This window comes from Chlamydotis macqueenii, chromosome 5 (genome assembly GCF_036417535.1).
Source record: "Chlamydotis macqueenii isolate bChlMac1 chromosome 5, bChlMac1.mat, whole genome shotgun sequence".
Lineage (NCBI taxonomy): Eukaryota > Metazoa > Chordata > Aves > Otidiformes > Otididae > Chlamydotis > Chlamydotis macqueenii.
This window is the reverse complement of record NC_141560.1, coordinates 51,831,917-51,844,396: the sequence shown is the minus strand read 5'-3', so window position 1 is coordinate 51,844,396 and position 12,480 is coordinate 51,831,917. Positions and strand designations below refer to the sequence as shown.

Here is a 12,480-nt window from a genome sequence, read left to right as displayed (position 1 = left end):
AGCTTTTGGGCACCCGAAGTTAAATGAGATGAACCCCACCTTCCATGTCATCAGAACAGCTTGAATCTGAAAAGCCCTGTCCAGGCATCTGTAGATGCCTCTCAAATATGCTGTCATAGCCAGCATGCATCTGACCCACAAAAATTACCACATGCCTGTGAAGTGATGGAATATGTATAATTTTTCCTCTTTTCTATCAGTGAGAATGTCAGTCTTGTGGAGAAACAGCAGAGGAAAATGGTGTCTCCTCAAGGCAGGTGGTGGGAGAGTAAGTGAACTGTGGAAGTTCACTTATGTGAACTATGGAAGTTGCTTCCTCAGTTCCTATGACTAGCCTAAGGGAAGCACGTGCATTTGGATTCACACATAAATTAATCTATATAAAAGAACACTTCCATGTATGTATGCTGATGATGCTGTAACTTCTGTTTCAGCTTTATGACATGATTTTTTTTCTCAGCCGTTAAGTTATGCTCAAAAAGAGCCTGCTGTGCCCAGAAACTCCCTTTGCTGACTAAGAACTGAGTGAAGAATGTGAAATAATTTCATGTCCAGAGGCCCCTAGAATTTCTGGAAAGTTTTGCTGGCAGATGTTACAGTTCTGTCTACAGTGAGGAAAAAGTGGTGACTTCCAGAATCTGCTAGGATTTACTTCCGACTGGATGTGTGGCCTTGAGATACACTGCCATAAAGATTTTTCATTGTAGTGTAGGTTTGAAACCTGTCTTGAATATGTGGTTTGCTTTGATGTGAGGTCTGGGCGAAGGAAGTGTTCAGGACAAAGTGTGCTCAGTGTTCCTCATAGGCCTCAAAGTGATAAGGATGAACACAACACTGACGAACAGTTGCTCAACCTTTATTCAGCCTGCAGCGTTTAATTTGGTACCTGGTAGCTGTTTACAGTAAGTGTCTGACTGGGTGGAACAAATAGGAGATGTTAGACTGATCCTGAAGTTTTCTGAGAGCTGAGACCTTCTCTTCCAACTCTCAGCTTTGACTTTGGATTCAAGTGTCTGAAGAACAAAGCTGTGTCTTGCTGTCCAAACTATTTCTTTCAAATGTCTCAGTTCTGCAGATGAGGAAACAACTGAAGTCAAAATGTCTGAGATGAGTTCAAAGCAGACACATATCAAGGCTACATATCAGTGAAGGGCTTTCGCTTAAGGAGGAAACAAAACTTGCCAGGCACAAAAGAGATACAGAGCAATGCATGCTACAACTCAGAGCTGGACATAAAGGTGTGATCAAAGGTGGAGAAAGGGATGTAATAACACCATGACTGATGATGATGGGCTTGCTAGTGCTTGTTTTGGAGGAGGTTAAAGGGAAGATGTTATAGTACTGCATGTGTGAGCTTCCGTAATTCATACCATCCACATCCACAGATGACTACAGCACATTCTGTGTTGCTGGCAGCACGGTCGTTTATAACGTGAACTGGTTTCATTAACAAACACCGCTGCATGGGGATTGTCCGGGGACAGTGCATTGCTGATGGGGCACCATCTGTCCGAACAGTCAGTAACAAAATGACGAGTGCCTTCCACCAATAGTAGGGGATTTTTAATGGCTAGTCGCATATTATGTTCCATTAAATGACCCACTGACAGTGGAATTTACAGCAGTAGGGCTTAGATCCCAGAGGTGGATTTTTTTTCAGAATTACATTTTTTTTCGTCTCAACAGATGAGTATTCAGTGCTTTTGCCCTACAATACTAGGAAGACAGGGAGGTAGACCGTGGAAACAAGTCTCTTGTTTAGACACAGATGACTTGTACAAACATCTGGAGACACAGAGCCATTGCTTCTTTCTTGAGCTGACAGAGATACTCTCCTAACCAGTGGGCAGAACACGCCCATGTGTCTTGTGATTTAGTTCTGTTGTCTTCTTTCCCAGTAGTAAACAGATGTTTGCTTACATAAAGGGGATTTATGTTATAGCCTCTGGTTTATGTGTCTATGTGATGAACTGTGCTTTTGGCTTTGCATTTGAGGACCCTACAAGTGTCTGGTCTTGGCTTGTGTAATAGGATATATTTCCATTGAGATTTGAAACTTGGCAGCCTTCAATCCTACAGGCTGAGAAAGTATTAAGTGAAAACATAGTCCTTCAGTGACTTAGTTTTGGATAATGGAGGAGGGGAACTCAGCACAAAGGCTGCTTGTTTAGCTTGCAGACTTCTTGAAATGCTTGTGCCTGACCTCTCCAAGTGTTCTCCATTGAGTCTTTGTATATGGCAAAGTTAGTATGCACGAACACCAGCCATCTGAAAACTGATGACTAAGTTTTGTTAATTCTTGGTTTTCCCTGCTAGTTGTCAACTAAACAGATTCATAATTATATCTTAATTGCTTCTTCTGTTGTGGTTTCCACACCTCTCACACTATCTGGTATTTCATTGAAATGTCAAAAGAAAAGAGGTAGGTTCTGAGCTTAGTTTAACACCAGCTAATTTGTCCCTTGTGCCAAAATCACACAGACTAGAAAGAATTCCATGGGAGCTAGAATCCCTTGGGAATATGCCAGAAATTTTCAGCAGCTCTGCTGTGAGAGTCCAAAAACTGTTCTAAAATGGGCTTGATGAACTATTCATTTTCTTCTGATTCTTGAAGTGGATAGCTTGCATGACAGATCAGCTAACATTAGGAAGCAGTGTTCCGTGAAACAGTGAAGCATATTACCAGTGAAACATATTAGAGAGCGTTGCCCCTTAAGCAAAGCATAGGGAATTTTGTTTCTAAGCTTCAGGGATTCAGACCCAAGATGATAAAGAAGGGCTGTATACACCGAGTATAGGGAACAGAGTTAGGAGTAAGTGGTAATGGACCCTACAAATTAGAATACAAAATGGATTACTGTTCCTCTGAGAGGCTCTATGGTCTGATTTTAACCTTTTCCCAGATTGTGTTTAGTGTTGAGGTCTTTTAGAAAAGTCTGAGTAATGAGCATCTTGCAATTTGTGCCTTCAGGCATGTTCTGTTTTCCCTGGATAATGTGACAAAGTAGATGGTACCTGGGTTTTCAATTGGATAAAGGAGAGCAGGGTTTACAAATATGTATGGGGGAAGTCATCTTAGACCTCAGAAGTCAGCGGGAGATAATGAACTTCAGCACTGTGTAGGCTTGAGCCATAGTTGGAAAGTAAAAGAAAGGTTTTTTAGAGCATTGCTTAAAAAGGGGAGGATGGGTTGGGGGGCTGGGTGTCCAGCATTGCTTCAGGTGACTCTCTTTTATAAACTAGTAACTCTGTTTTCTCGCTTTGTTCCTGCCATAGTAAAACAATGTTCAGTAAAAGCCTGGATATCTCTGAAGCCAATCCCAAATTCAACAAAGAAGAAAGGTATAAACACTGACAATATGTTCCTCTCCTCTACCTCACTGCTGAGACCTTAAAGATGCAGTACTTACCTTCTCCGTGTGGGGACATAGTTGTTCTCTCTTTAGAGAGAAACAGGGTGGGATATTTACAGCCCCATGCTACATATATTTTTGTACAGTACCATTCATTTGAGGCTATCCCCAATGCAGCCTGTGACTGTACCCCCACTAAAATTTCATCCTATTGCTACTTCTGGTTCAGTTCTGCTACGAGTGAGGATGCCCAGGGTAGAAGACATATTTGTTAAGACTGCCTTGGGAAGGATTGGAATATAAAAAACAAGGAAAGCCCAGAGTGCTCCACTCACAGCACTAGGAACAGCAGCACAACTGAGTCAGTGACAACAATGGTAGGAAACTTTGGAAATCTGGTTTGACAGAGAAAAATATTAAGTGCCTGTAGGTAAGAGACAAACTCCTTAAAACTACTCTGGCTGCACCAGAGAACACAAGAGGAAAAGGTGATCAAAGATGAAGTTTTTGAAGGATGATTCCAGTCTAGCAGTTCAAGTGACAGATGGTGAAGAATAACAAAAAGGGTAACTCCCAACAGTGAACAGAGGCACAATATAAGACATACAGGCCACCAGATTTTGAGAGTTTAAGTGGGTTCATGTGAGTCCATGAATAAAAAAAAAAGAAGTTTAGACTTTTGGTAAGGTTTTTAGTGGATATGTTGTTCCTAAAATTTCAGTCTCAGAGGAAGATAATTTTTCTCTGATGTTAAAAGCTGGCATCCCAATGGATAATTCTTCATCAAAATGTATTCCTTATACTTTTGGACAAACACTTAGCTTACCTAAAGGCTAGGAGTGTTCCATATGATTCAAAAAGGGGGAAGCAGTGGCTTCCTTAAAGGAACCTATGGACTTGGCAGACCATTCTTCTTTCCATTTCCCCTTGTAATAGAAACCTTTCTATTTAAAGATAAATATGGCCTTTAAACCTCAGGAGACTTGTAGGATGTGTGAGGGACAGCCCCTGTTTTGGCCTTTTGCAGGCTGAGGCAGTCCTTTATGGGCAGTGTTTCAAGTCTTGAACCTGCCACAGTGAAGAACATCGTGCATCTGCAGGAGAAATTGTGCCTCATGCGGTGTGTAAAGCACCCTCTTTAAGATGCCAAGATAGGAACACGCATTGGACTCAAATTGTTGGAAACTTCTAAGTTTCACAGCCATGAAGAAGCAGTGGTTATACAGTCTTTAGTAGCTGGGCTTTCCTGGACTGTTACATAGACATGGAGATTCCTGTTCCTTTCTGATTCCCGCTATACCTAAGTTCTGCTCTTGAACATGTGGCACTTCTTGCATTAAAAGTTAGTCTGAAACTACTTTGAAGGTGAGCTTTTCCACAGTAATTAAAAGTCAGATCCAGTAAGAGAAGGGCAGAAATTTTATCTGTGACAGGAGAAGGGTCTTTCAGCAGATGTTCCCAGCGCCATTCGTTGTCCCTCTGTCCTTCCCTAGCAGCTGCTACAGCTTTGTTAGGAGCAGAGGAAATTACCCTTCAGTAACCACGGGGGGAATTTCTTAAATACACATGAGCATTTTTTGTTCCCTCTCAAAGGTGATATTTTTCAATGTACAGCAGGAGAAGGTTAGAGCACTGCACAAAGGATCACCCAGGGTCCTTCTCATTGAAGGACCAGGCTGATTTTTGGAGGATTACGTTCTCTGTGGTCTTACCTCCCTCTCACCTCTAAGAGTTAGGATGAAGGACCCCAGTGTTGGGGAAGTGAGAGGACCTGGATTCTGGATCTGTGCACAGCCACATGATAGGAAGGGACAGGCAGCAAAAAGAACCCCAGCAAAATGGCACCAGCTAATCATGGTAGCCATTAAATTTTTGGCCAGTGTTTAATTATCCAACTTTATGATGTCTTTTTTAAAGGAATACTGCATCTTTAAGGGTCCCTTCCCTCTAGATGCACATGGTTGTCTTAGTAGCTGAGGCCACTGTCCCTTTCTTTTTCTTTTTCTTTTTTTCTGACTTTCTCTTTCACCCCCTCTTTCAGCGCTTCTCTTCTTCTGTATCTGGGTTGCTGCAGCTCCGTAGTTCACTTGCTTCAGTATTGTAGGGAATGCACATGTCTGCGCTTCTGGGTCTATTGTGTCCTGGGATTGTTAATTTTTTTTAAATCCTCATTTCCCTCTTCCTTTTCCCTATTGTCAATTTGCTTTCCATTCTCTTTGTTAACCTCTTCAGTGCCTTCCCTGTTGGGAAAATGACTTGAAAGTCATTAATCAACCTTCTTGCACCCATCCTATTTGCATTTTAATATTCTGCATGTGTGAATATGGGTGTATTTTCTGTATAAATACACACACATGTTCCAATACACAATAAGTGTTAATTTGCTTTTCTCAGTTACATCACTGTAGACAGATTTGTATGGGTACAGTTGAGGACAGCGTTTGTCCCTAAATATACATGTATATATGTATTTGTATATATATGAATTAGGTCTTACCCAAATTTGCACTCCAGGCCAAAATACAAATGGAGTGTCACTCAACCACATTAAAAAGAACTTACTGTAATGCTTCTTTCCACTTCTCTATCAGTGCGTAGCACAACAGCTTTTTCTTTCTATTCTATGTTTTAGTTTTAAGTTTTCTCAAAACTGCCTTGCACTGCCCAGCCCAGCATTTGCAATGTTGATGTAACCGGAAGCATGGCTAGTTGCACTGAGCAGTAGACTGTGAAATCTACTGGGCATATATTAAATTTGGCATTTCTGTTGGTGTTCGTCTTGTGGAGAATGGATTTTCCTCACCCAGCCAGAGGTAGCTCTGGCAGCTTGGGAGCCTGTTACTGAAAATGGAGAGAATGAGATAGAGAAAGAGACAGAGAGGGAAAAAAGCGCTGCATCTGACTTGAAAATAATTTGGCTTAATAACACACCAGATTTTTATTTATTTCTAATCCAGTCTTTGTTAATGTGAAAAGGTGGTGACACTTTCCTGAGTTTGCTTACCTGCACCCCTGAAAACTTAATAACCTGACTACTCTTTTTTAATTTTGAATGCTTTGGTTAGCAGAGAAAAATTAAGAATATTGAAGGTTTTGATTGTCGCTAGGCTTCAAAGTCAACATGCCAGAGATTCATTCTGCTTTAAGAGCTGCTGTTTCAGACTTTTTTCAGCACAGCATTGATTTATTCTTCACTCATATTTGAAAGATTTTCTTTGCAACCTTTAAGACTCAGAGACTGAATTTATTTTAAATGAAAAATGAGATCCTGGAGCACAAGATGGCATCCACAGAGATAAGTGCTGGGTTGCTGAGCTGGTATGTTGTAGCTGATCTGAATTCCGGACTATAAGACCATCATGACTAATAAGCCAGTATCAAAGCAGATTCACAGCTTGAGCTACAATCTTGTACCCTGGGCTCCCAAGCTGGCTCAGAAATGCATGCTTTAATAACCAATACCTTTCACAGTTCATTCGTGGTAAAAAAAAAGTACTTCTTACCAGGCCAGCTTGGGGGACAGAGGGACACTACATTGAGCAAACCGGGAACAAAAAGAACAGTTTCCTTGATAACAGTCTGACATAACTGTGCCTTATGTAAGACACAGAAAAGAAATGCAGCATAAAGTATGAAGCCCGTTGCTCTGCTGACTTCTTTAATTGAGATTTGACTGGGAATGCTTTTTTACAGCTTTAGTATGTCCCTCTCCATATTCTCCAGTGCCAAAGTTGGATGTGTCTGCAATATTGTGAGCAGGAAAAAAGTTATTTTCTGGTAAATGAAACTGTCCCCCTAGTGTTCCTGGTCTCTGAAGATGTAGGCACCGGTGGCAATAATTATGACTGTTCAGTTCTCCAAACAGTATTTCACTCTGCTTTTCCTACTCTTCTCTCCACCTGCCTCCACATCCCTCTCTCTTCTTTCTCTCTCTCCCTTTCTCTTCCTTTTCCCTTTCCGAGGATGGCGAGTGCTGATCCGTTGGGGTAAGCTCTAGTTTTGGATTATTCCTATTGTGGGACCTGTTGTAGAGGAACTTTTCATTTGCATTTTACAAATACAGTACAGGCTGATACACTTCAGCGAATGAGGCTTTACGGCAGGGGAAAGAGAGAGAGAAAGATGTGGGAAGAAGCATTTTTGGTGCTTTAGTGTGTGTTTGTGTGCTTTTATGTTAAAGTCACACTCCATATAATTTACTTTTGGGTTCTTTTTTGTTCTCTTGTTTGTTTCTGTGTTTCAGTGTCTGTGGGCACAGAGAACCATCCTTAGACATTGTGTGTGTACCAGAACACCTTCTGAGACTGAAACATTCTTTTCCATATAGCACTTTTTGTATCTGTTTGGTACCCTCCAGTTAATTTTGGTCCTAATTTATCCTTTTTTTTCTTCTTTTTTTTTAACATGAAGCTGAATCCCATCCATGTTTTTTAAAAAATGCTGGGTATTCCCTCTCTTTTTAGTATGTTTTCTTAGGAGTTGAACAGATGGCCCTAGAGACAGATACATCTTCAAAGCTCTTTGTTTTCAATAAAAAGGCTATAGGTACAACTAGGAATGCAGTCACGCTTCAAACTAAAGTTCCATTTATAAATACTTGACAGAAGGAGAATATTTTCTTAATAAATGATTTAATAAAAACATTGTAATAGATCACTAGAGACTACATACAGCAAAAGCTTATTGAGAGGGTACATACTGAGAAAGCTAATTAGCACCAGTAACATTTGCTTCTCATGTTTGTAGCATGCTTTACTTTACTATTTATTAATTCTTTCTACACCATGTATAAATAGAACTTCAGTGTAACTGACTAATTAAGGAAGGTAGTGCTGTTTAACATCACCCTCTGTGTGCGCTGAAAGGAAGAAGAGGTGTGTTACCAACACCTGTGGTCCCTTCTCTGTATTCTTTGCGAGGCTTCATCTTGGAAGCGGTTATTACCATGAGTAGACCTTCTGACATAAGCATTCGTATTCTTAGTTAGAGGTCTTATAGTAGTTGAGCATCAAAGGTATTCTGTTCATATTCCCTAGATCAGGGAGCAAGGAAACACAGTTTGTATCTTTTGGACACCCAAGAGTAATAGTGATGAAATGTTGTAACACGCAATGCCTGATTGCTCACCTATTGTAGATTAATTTAGGTCATTTTCAGGGGTCTCATACCCTGAAATACAGTTTGCGATTTTTTGTTTGTTTGTTTTATTTGAGTGAGCAAGCAAAGAAGAGTATCAAATTCCACTAAATTTATGCTTGATGCAAATAAGAGGTTGGCTGGATATTTTGGCAATGACTTTCAAAACTACACACGGAATCAAGTCATTTTAAAATTTCTAAGGCATTTCACCCAGAGACACTAGTCTGATGCATTACTGCACACTGCATGCATGCTGCAGGCTCCCCTTCTTGGAAGCATGGCTCCAGCTTGACCAGCTAAGAGGCTGTATTCAGCATCCTGGTCAAACGGTGCTATAAAAGCAAGTTCTGCTGGGACTGCAACAAGGTACCAAACGCTCCTTTGATTGTAAGAAAAATTTATTTGGTGGCTTCCATTGAGTTAGTGCCCAAGCATACAGCAGTGCAAAACACAGAGCAAAATGAGTCACACATAATGTTCATAGTTTCCTACATTGTTGCATTTAGGATTAAGTTGTTGGAATAATTATAGATTTAATACTTCCAATAACATTTAATGCCTGTAGGACTCTTAGGAGGTTACTCACTAATAGGTATTTCCCACCAAATAAACTTAGTTCATAGCCACAGAGATAAGATTATGTCATATTTTTCTCCTCTTTCCACACATAAAATCATTCAGTCTGCCATACTAATGTGCTGCCTGTAGGGCCTCATATTTTCATTTTCTGGTGAGAGTGATAAAAGTTTAAATTCTCTCTATTCTTTCATCACAGCACTTCAGCATAATGCAATGTTTTCATTACTTTCTTTTGGCCCTCTCCCAGTTCTGTCCACCTGATTCTGAGATACAAGAGCAGTGCATGTGGGTTTGTTTTTTTTAAAAAACAACCCTGAATTGTAGCCTTTCCCAGCTAAGACGATCTTGATGAGAGGGACAAATCTGTCATTTTTGGTTGTTAGCATTTTTCTACTGGAGTATAGAACCTGCCCTGAGTTTTTATAGCCAGCTTGGGAACTATGTCCCATTTGTAAAGGTAAATTATGGGAGATTTATTAAAATGAAGAAGATGTAAGGAAGATCTTCTCAGTCTCGGTGTCATATCTCATACCAGAGCTCTCTTGTAAAGGGGAAAAGTTTTGAAAATGTACAATTCTCTTTTCACTCCAACACTTAAAATTAACCCAAGATTCTTTAAAGTCTTTCCACTGCTCCTATATACAATTTCCAATGTGGACAAACAAAAACTTGCTATAGGGCCTACTTTACTTCTTACATACTTTGCATGTAAATCAGCAGCACAAATAAAGCTTGTTCAATAGCAGTCATGTGGATACTGAATGCATTTCAGGAGGATTTCACACTAACTCTCTCTTCTGTCCCCTCCCTCAGGCCCCTAGGCTGGATGAAAACACAGTACACAAGAACTCTTTTTCAAATATTGCTTCCAATAAGGAACTGGGAGTTGGGAGGTGGGGTCTGCCATGTTTTGTCCTCCATGCATGTGATTGTTTTTGTAAAAAAAATAGGAGGCAGTGAGGTTGGGAGGGGAGAATTCAGGACTATTGGAAACACCTGGTGGCAAAGAGGAAATAGCAGGTTGGGACTTTTAATCAAGTATCCTGGAATTCAGGTGAGTGTCTGAGAAGGCTTCCCCACCACAATTAAGAGCTGGTGAGAACAGCTCCTAGTGGGAGTTTAAGTCCTAAGTAGGTCTTCAGCTGCATCTTTGGGCACCTACATGCCTTCCACATTTGTCCAAGATAATCTGTAGACTCCTCTTGTAAACTATGGTTTGGAAGAAGCAGCTTTTCCTGATGACTCATGTAAGGAAGATTTTAACTAAACGGACTTCCCACATGCACGAGACATCTGTGTTGTACTCAGCTACTTCCATAGGAGAGGCACATAAAATAACCTTTCAAAAGTGGAGTAGACAGTTCTCCCCTTAAAATTACTTTGCATAAACCTTGATGGTACAAGTTTAGGTTTAATCTAATGCCAAAACTGAGCTTCTAGTTTTTGACTGCTGTACTGCGATGAAGAAATTGCAGCAGGGTACAAGGGAAAATGTAAGTGGGGAGTTTCTGTGTAGAATGCATGCCTTAGATTTTAATGGCACAAATTTAGATTTAATCTGGAAAAAAAAAAAAAGCATGTTGAGGCTGGGTTTATGAGTTTCACCTACTTACTGTGATGGATAAACTGCAATGAGATATGAAGAAAACCATCAGTGAGTAGTTTCTGCAGAGGATACAAATACAGAGAACAGGACCTGCCGTTGTGTTCAGTTGTAGCTTACTCTTTCCTTGGAAACATTTCCTCTTTTGCAGTTCACATTTAATAATTCTACTATTCAAACTTATTTTAGTAATATATGTCTGTGAGACCATTTTAGAAACTGATTTTTTTTTTTGTTTTATTCTTCTATAACCATAGAAGAGAGTGAACTGAGATAGTTTATTGTCTAAATTTGTTGTATATTACTTTATGTATAAGCTGACATTAACTATCTGACTTATATGAGTTTTAAATATATTTCTGTGTACACTCACACATAGACACATATGTATACACATACGCACATGCACTTGGTTTTTCAAGCATCTACAGGATTTCACCTTTTCATGTTTATTACCTGAAGGCAAGTAATTGCTTTCATGGCTCTTACTGTAGGTAAAACATTGGTAGGTTTGCTGTATTGACATGTTGCATGGTGGTTGTTGAACAACTAGGTTCTTAGCCAAGTCCTCTCCTGTTAGATGTTTCAGTCTTCAAGTTGACTTTCTTTCTGTTTAAAAAGGACAGAAAGCAGCTGCCTCTGGGGCTTGCTCATTTACAGTCACACGGAGGGAGTTTTTTCCTGTTGGGCAGCCCTTCTCCTGGAAAGGCTGCTGAAATGTTTGTCGTTTGGCCTGTCTGCCCTTTCAGCACATTTAGCATAGCACATTTGTATGTTTTATTGTCTACAGCTGACATTTTTCATTGGTGGCCTTTGACAGAGAGCATAACAGCATTACAGTATAGGTGACCTTGTCAGCAAATAGGACAGTTTATTCTCTGTTGACTGGCCTCTTTTTGAGGGCTCCTGGGCTGTTGTCTTGATATTAGTAAAGTCATCAACAACAGCAGAACTCGTTATCCATACAGAAAATCTGGTTTGTTTAATGCAATAGCAGGGAATCTTACTGGAGAGCAGACATGTGAAATCCATCAGTGAGAAGCTGGAAAGGGTTAAGCCAATGTGAGCTTTGATTTCAGTGGACAGTCATCACATAGGAAACAACTATGTGCATGGGTCATGGACGCTTGGTTTTCTTCTTAATATCTGGAAGAATTCCCTACCTTTGTGCCTTGACCACATGGTGCTTTCCCATGTTGCTTGTGACAGAAGTCTCATTCTGTGTCCACCAGCATTGCGCAGAAGAGAATTCTCAGCACCAACATGAATGTCTTGACCGTCCTTTTTGAATTGAGCAGTTCAGCTTGCACAGGTCACATGTAGTAGCTTCCATGTGCTTGATGACCAAAAAGAAGGTAGCAACTCCCTTAATGAAAAGGGATTACAGTATCCTCCCTGAGGAACAGCATTTCTTTGTTTTGAGGGTGGGACAACTGAAAAATGTGACAGTAGTGAAAGGAAAGAGTCATGTACTTTTCCAGTGACAGCCTCCCTCCTCCTCCTCCTCACTTCATGCCTATGCCTGTGGTGGCTGGTGTTCAGGGTTATTACTTATCCAAGTTTTCTGAGAGCTGTTTTCCTTATTGTGTCCATTCAGGTCTCGGTCAATCAGCGGAGCATCATCTGGGCTCTCCACCAGTCCTCTCAGCAGTCCAAGGGTAAGTGGTGCTGCTTCAAGATCTGTTGGTCCAATTCACTCACACATGCTTGAAGCTTTTTGACATCTGTTGCTGCAGAGCTGTGGCTCTTAGCTGGGATGTTTTGTTTTTCCTTGGCAGCTTGTAAATTTTCATGGGTGGTGAAGGA

At 40.5% G+C, this 12,480-nt stretch overlaps 1 protein-coding gene across 10 annotated transcripts in view; it reads left to right on the top strand.

The window, feature by feature from the left end:
* BRSK2 (BR serine/threonine kinase 2) overlaps positions 1–12,480 on the top strand; it is a 331,752-nt gene that overhangs the window by 284,326 nt on the left and 34,946 nt on the right. For 6 of the 10 annotated variants that reach the window (XM_086749316.1, XM_086749315.1, XM_086749311.1 and 3 more), the window contains exons 13-15: positions 3,277–3,342; positions 7,316–7,339; positions 12,272–12,332. In XM_086749316.1, the coding sequence (XP_086605442.1) occupies positions 3,277–3,342; positions 7,316–7,339; positions 12,272–12,332 (151 nt within the window). The remainder of the gene's footprint in view (positions 1–3,276; positions 3,343–7,315; positions 7,340–12,271; positions 12,333–12,480) is intronic. The other 4 variants (XM_086749314.1, XM_086749313.1, XM_086749310.1 and 1 more) reach the window with 2 other exon arrangements.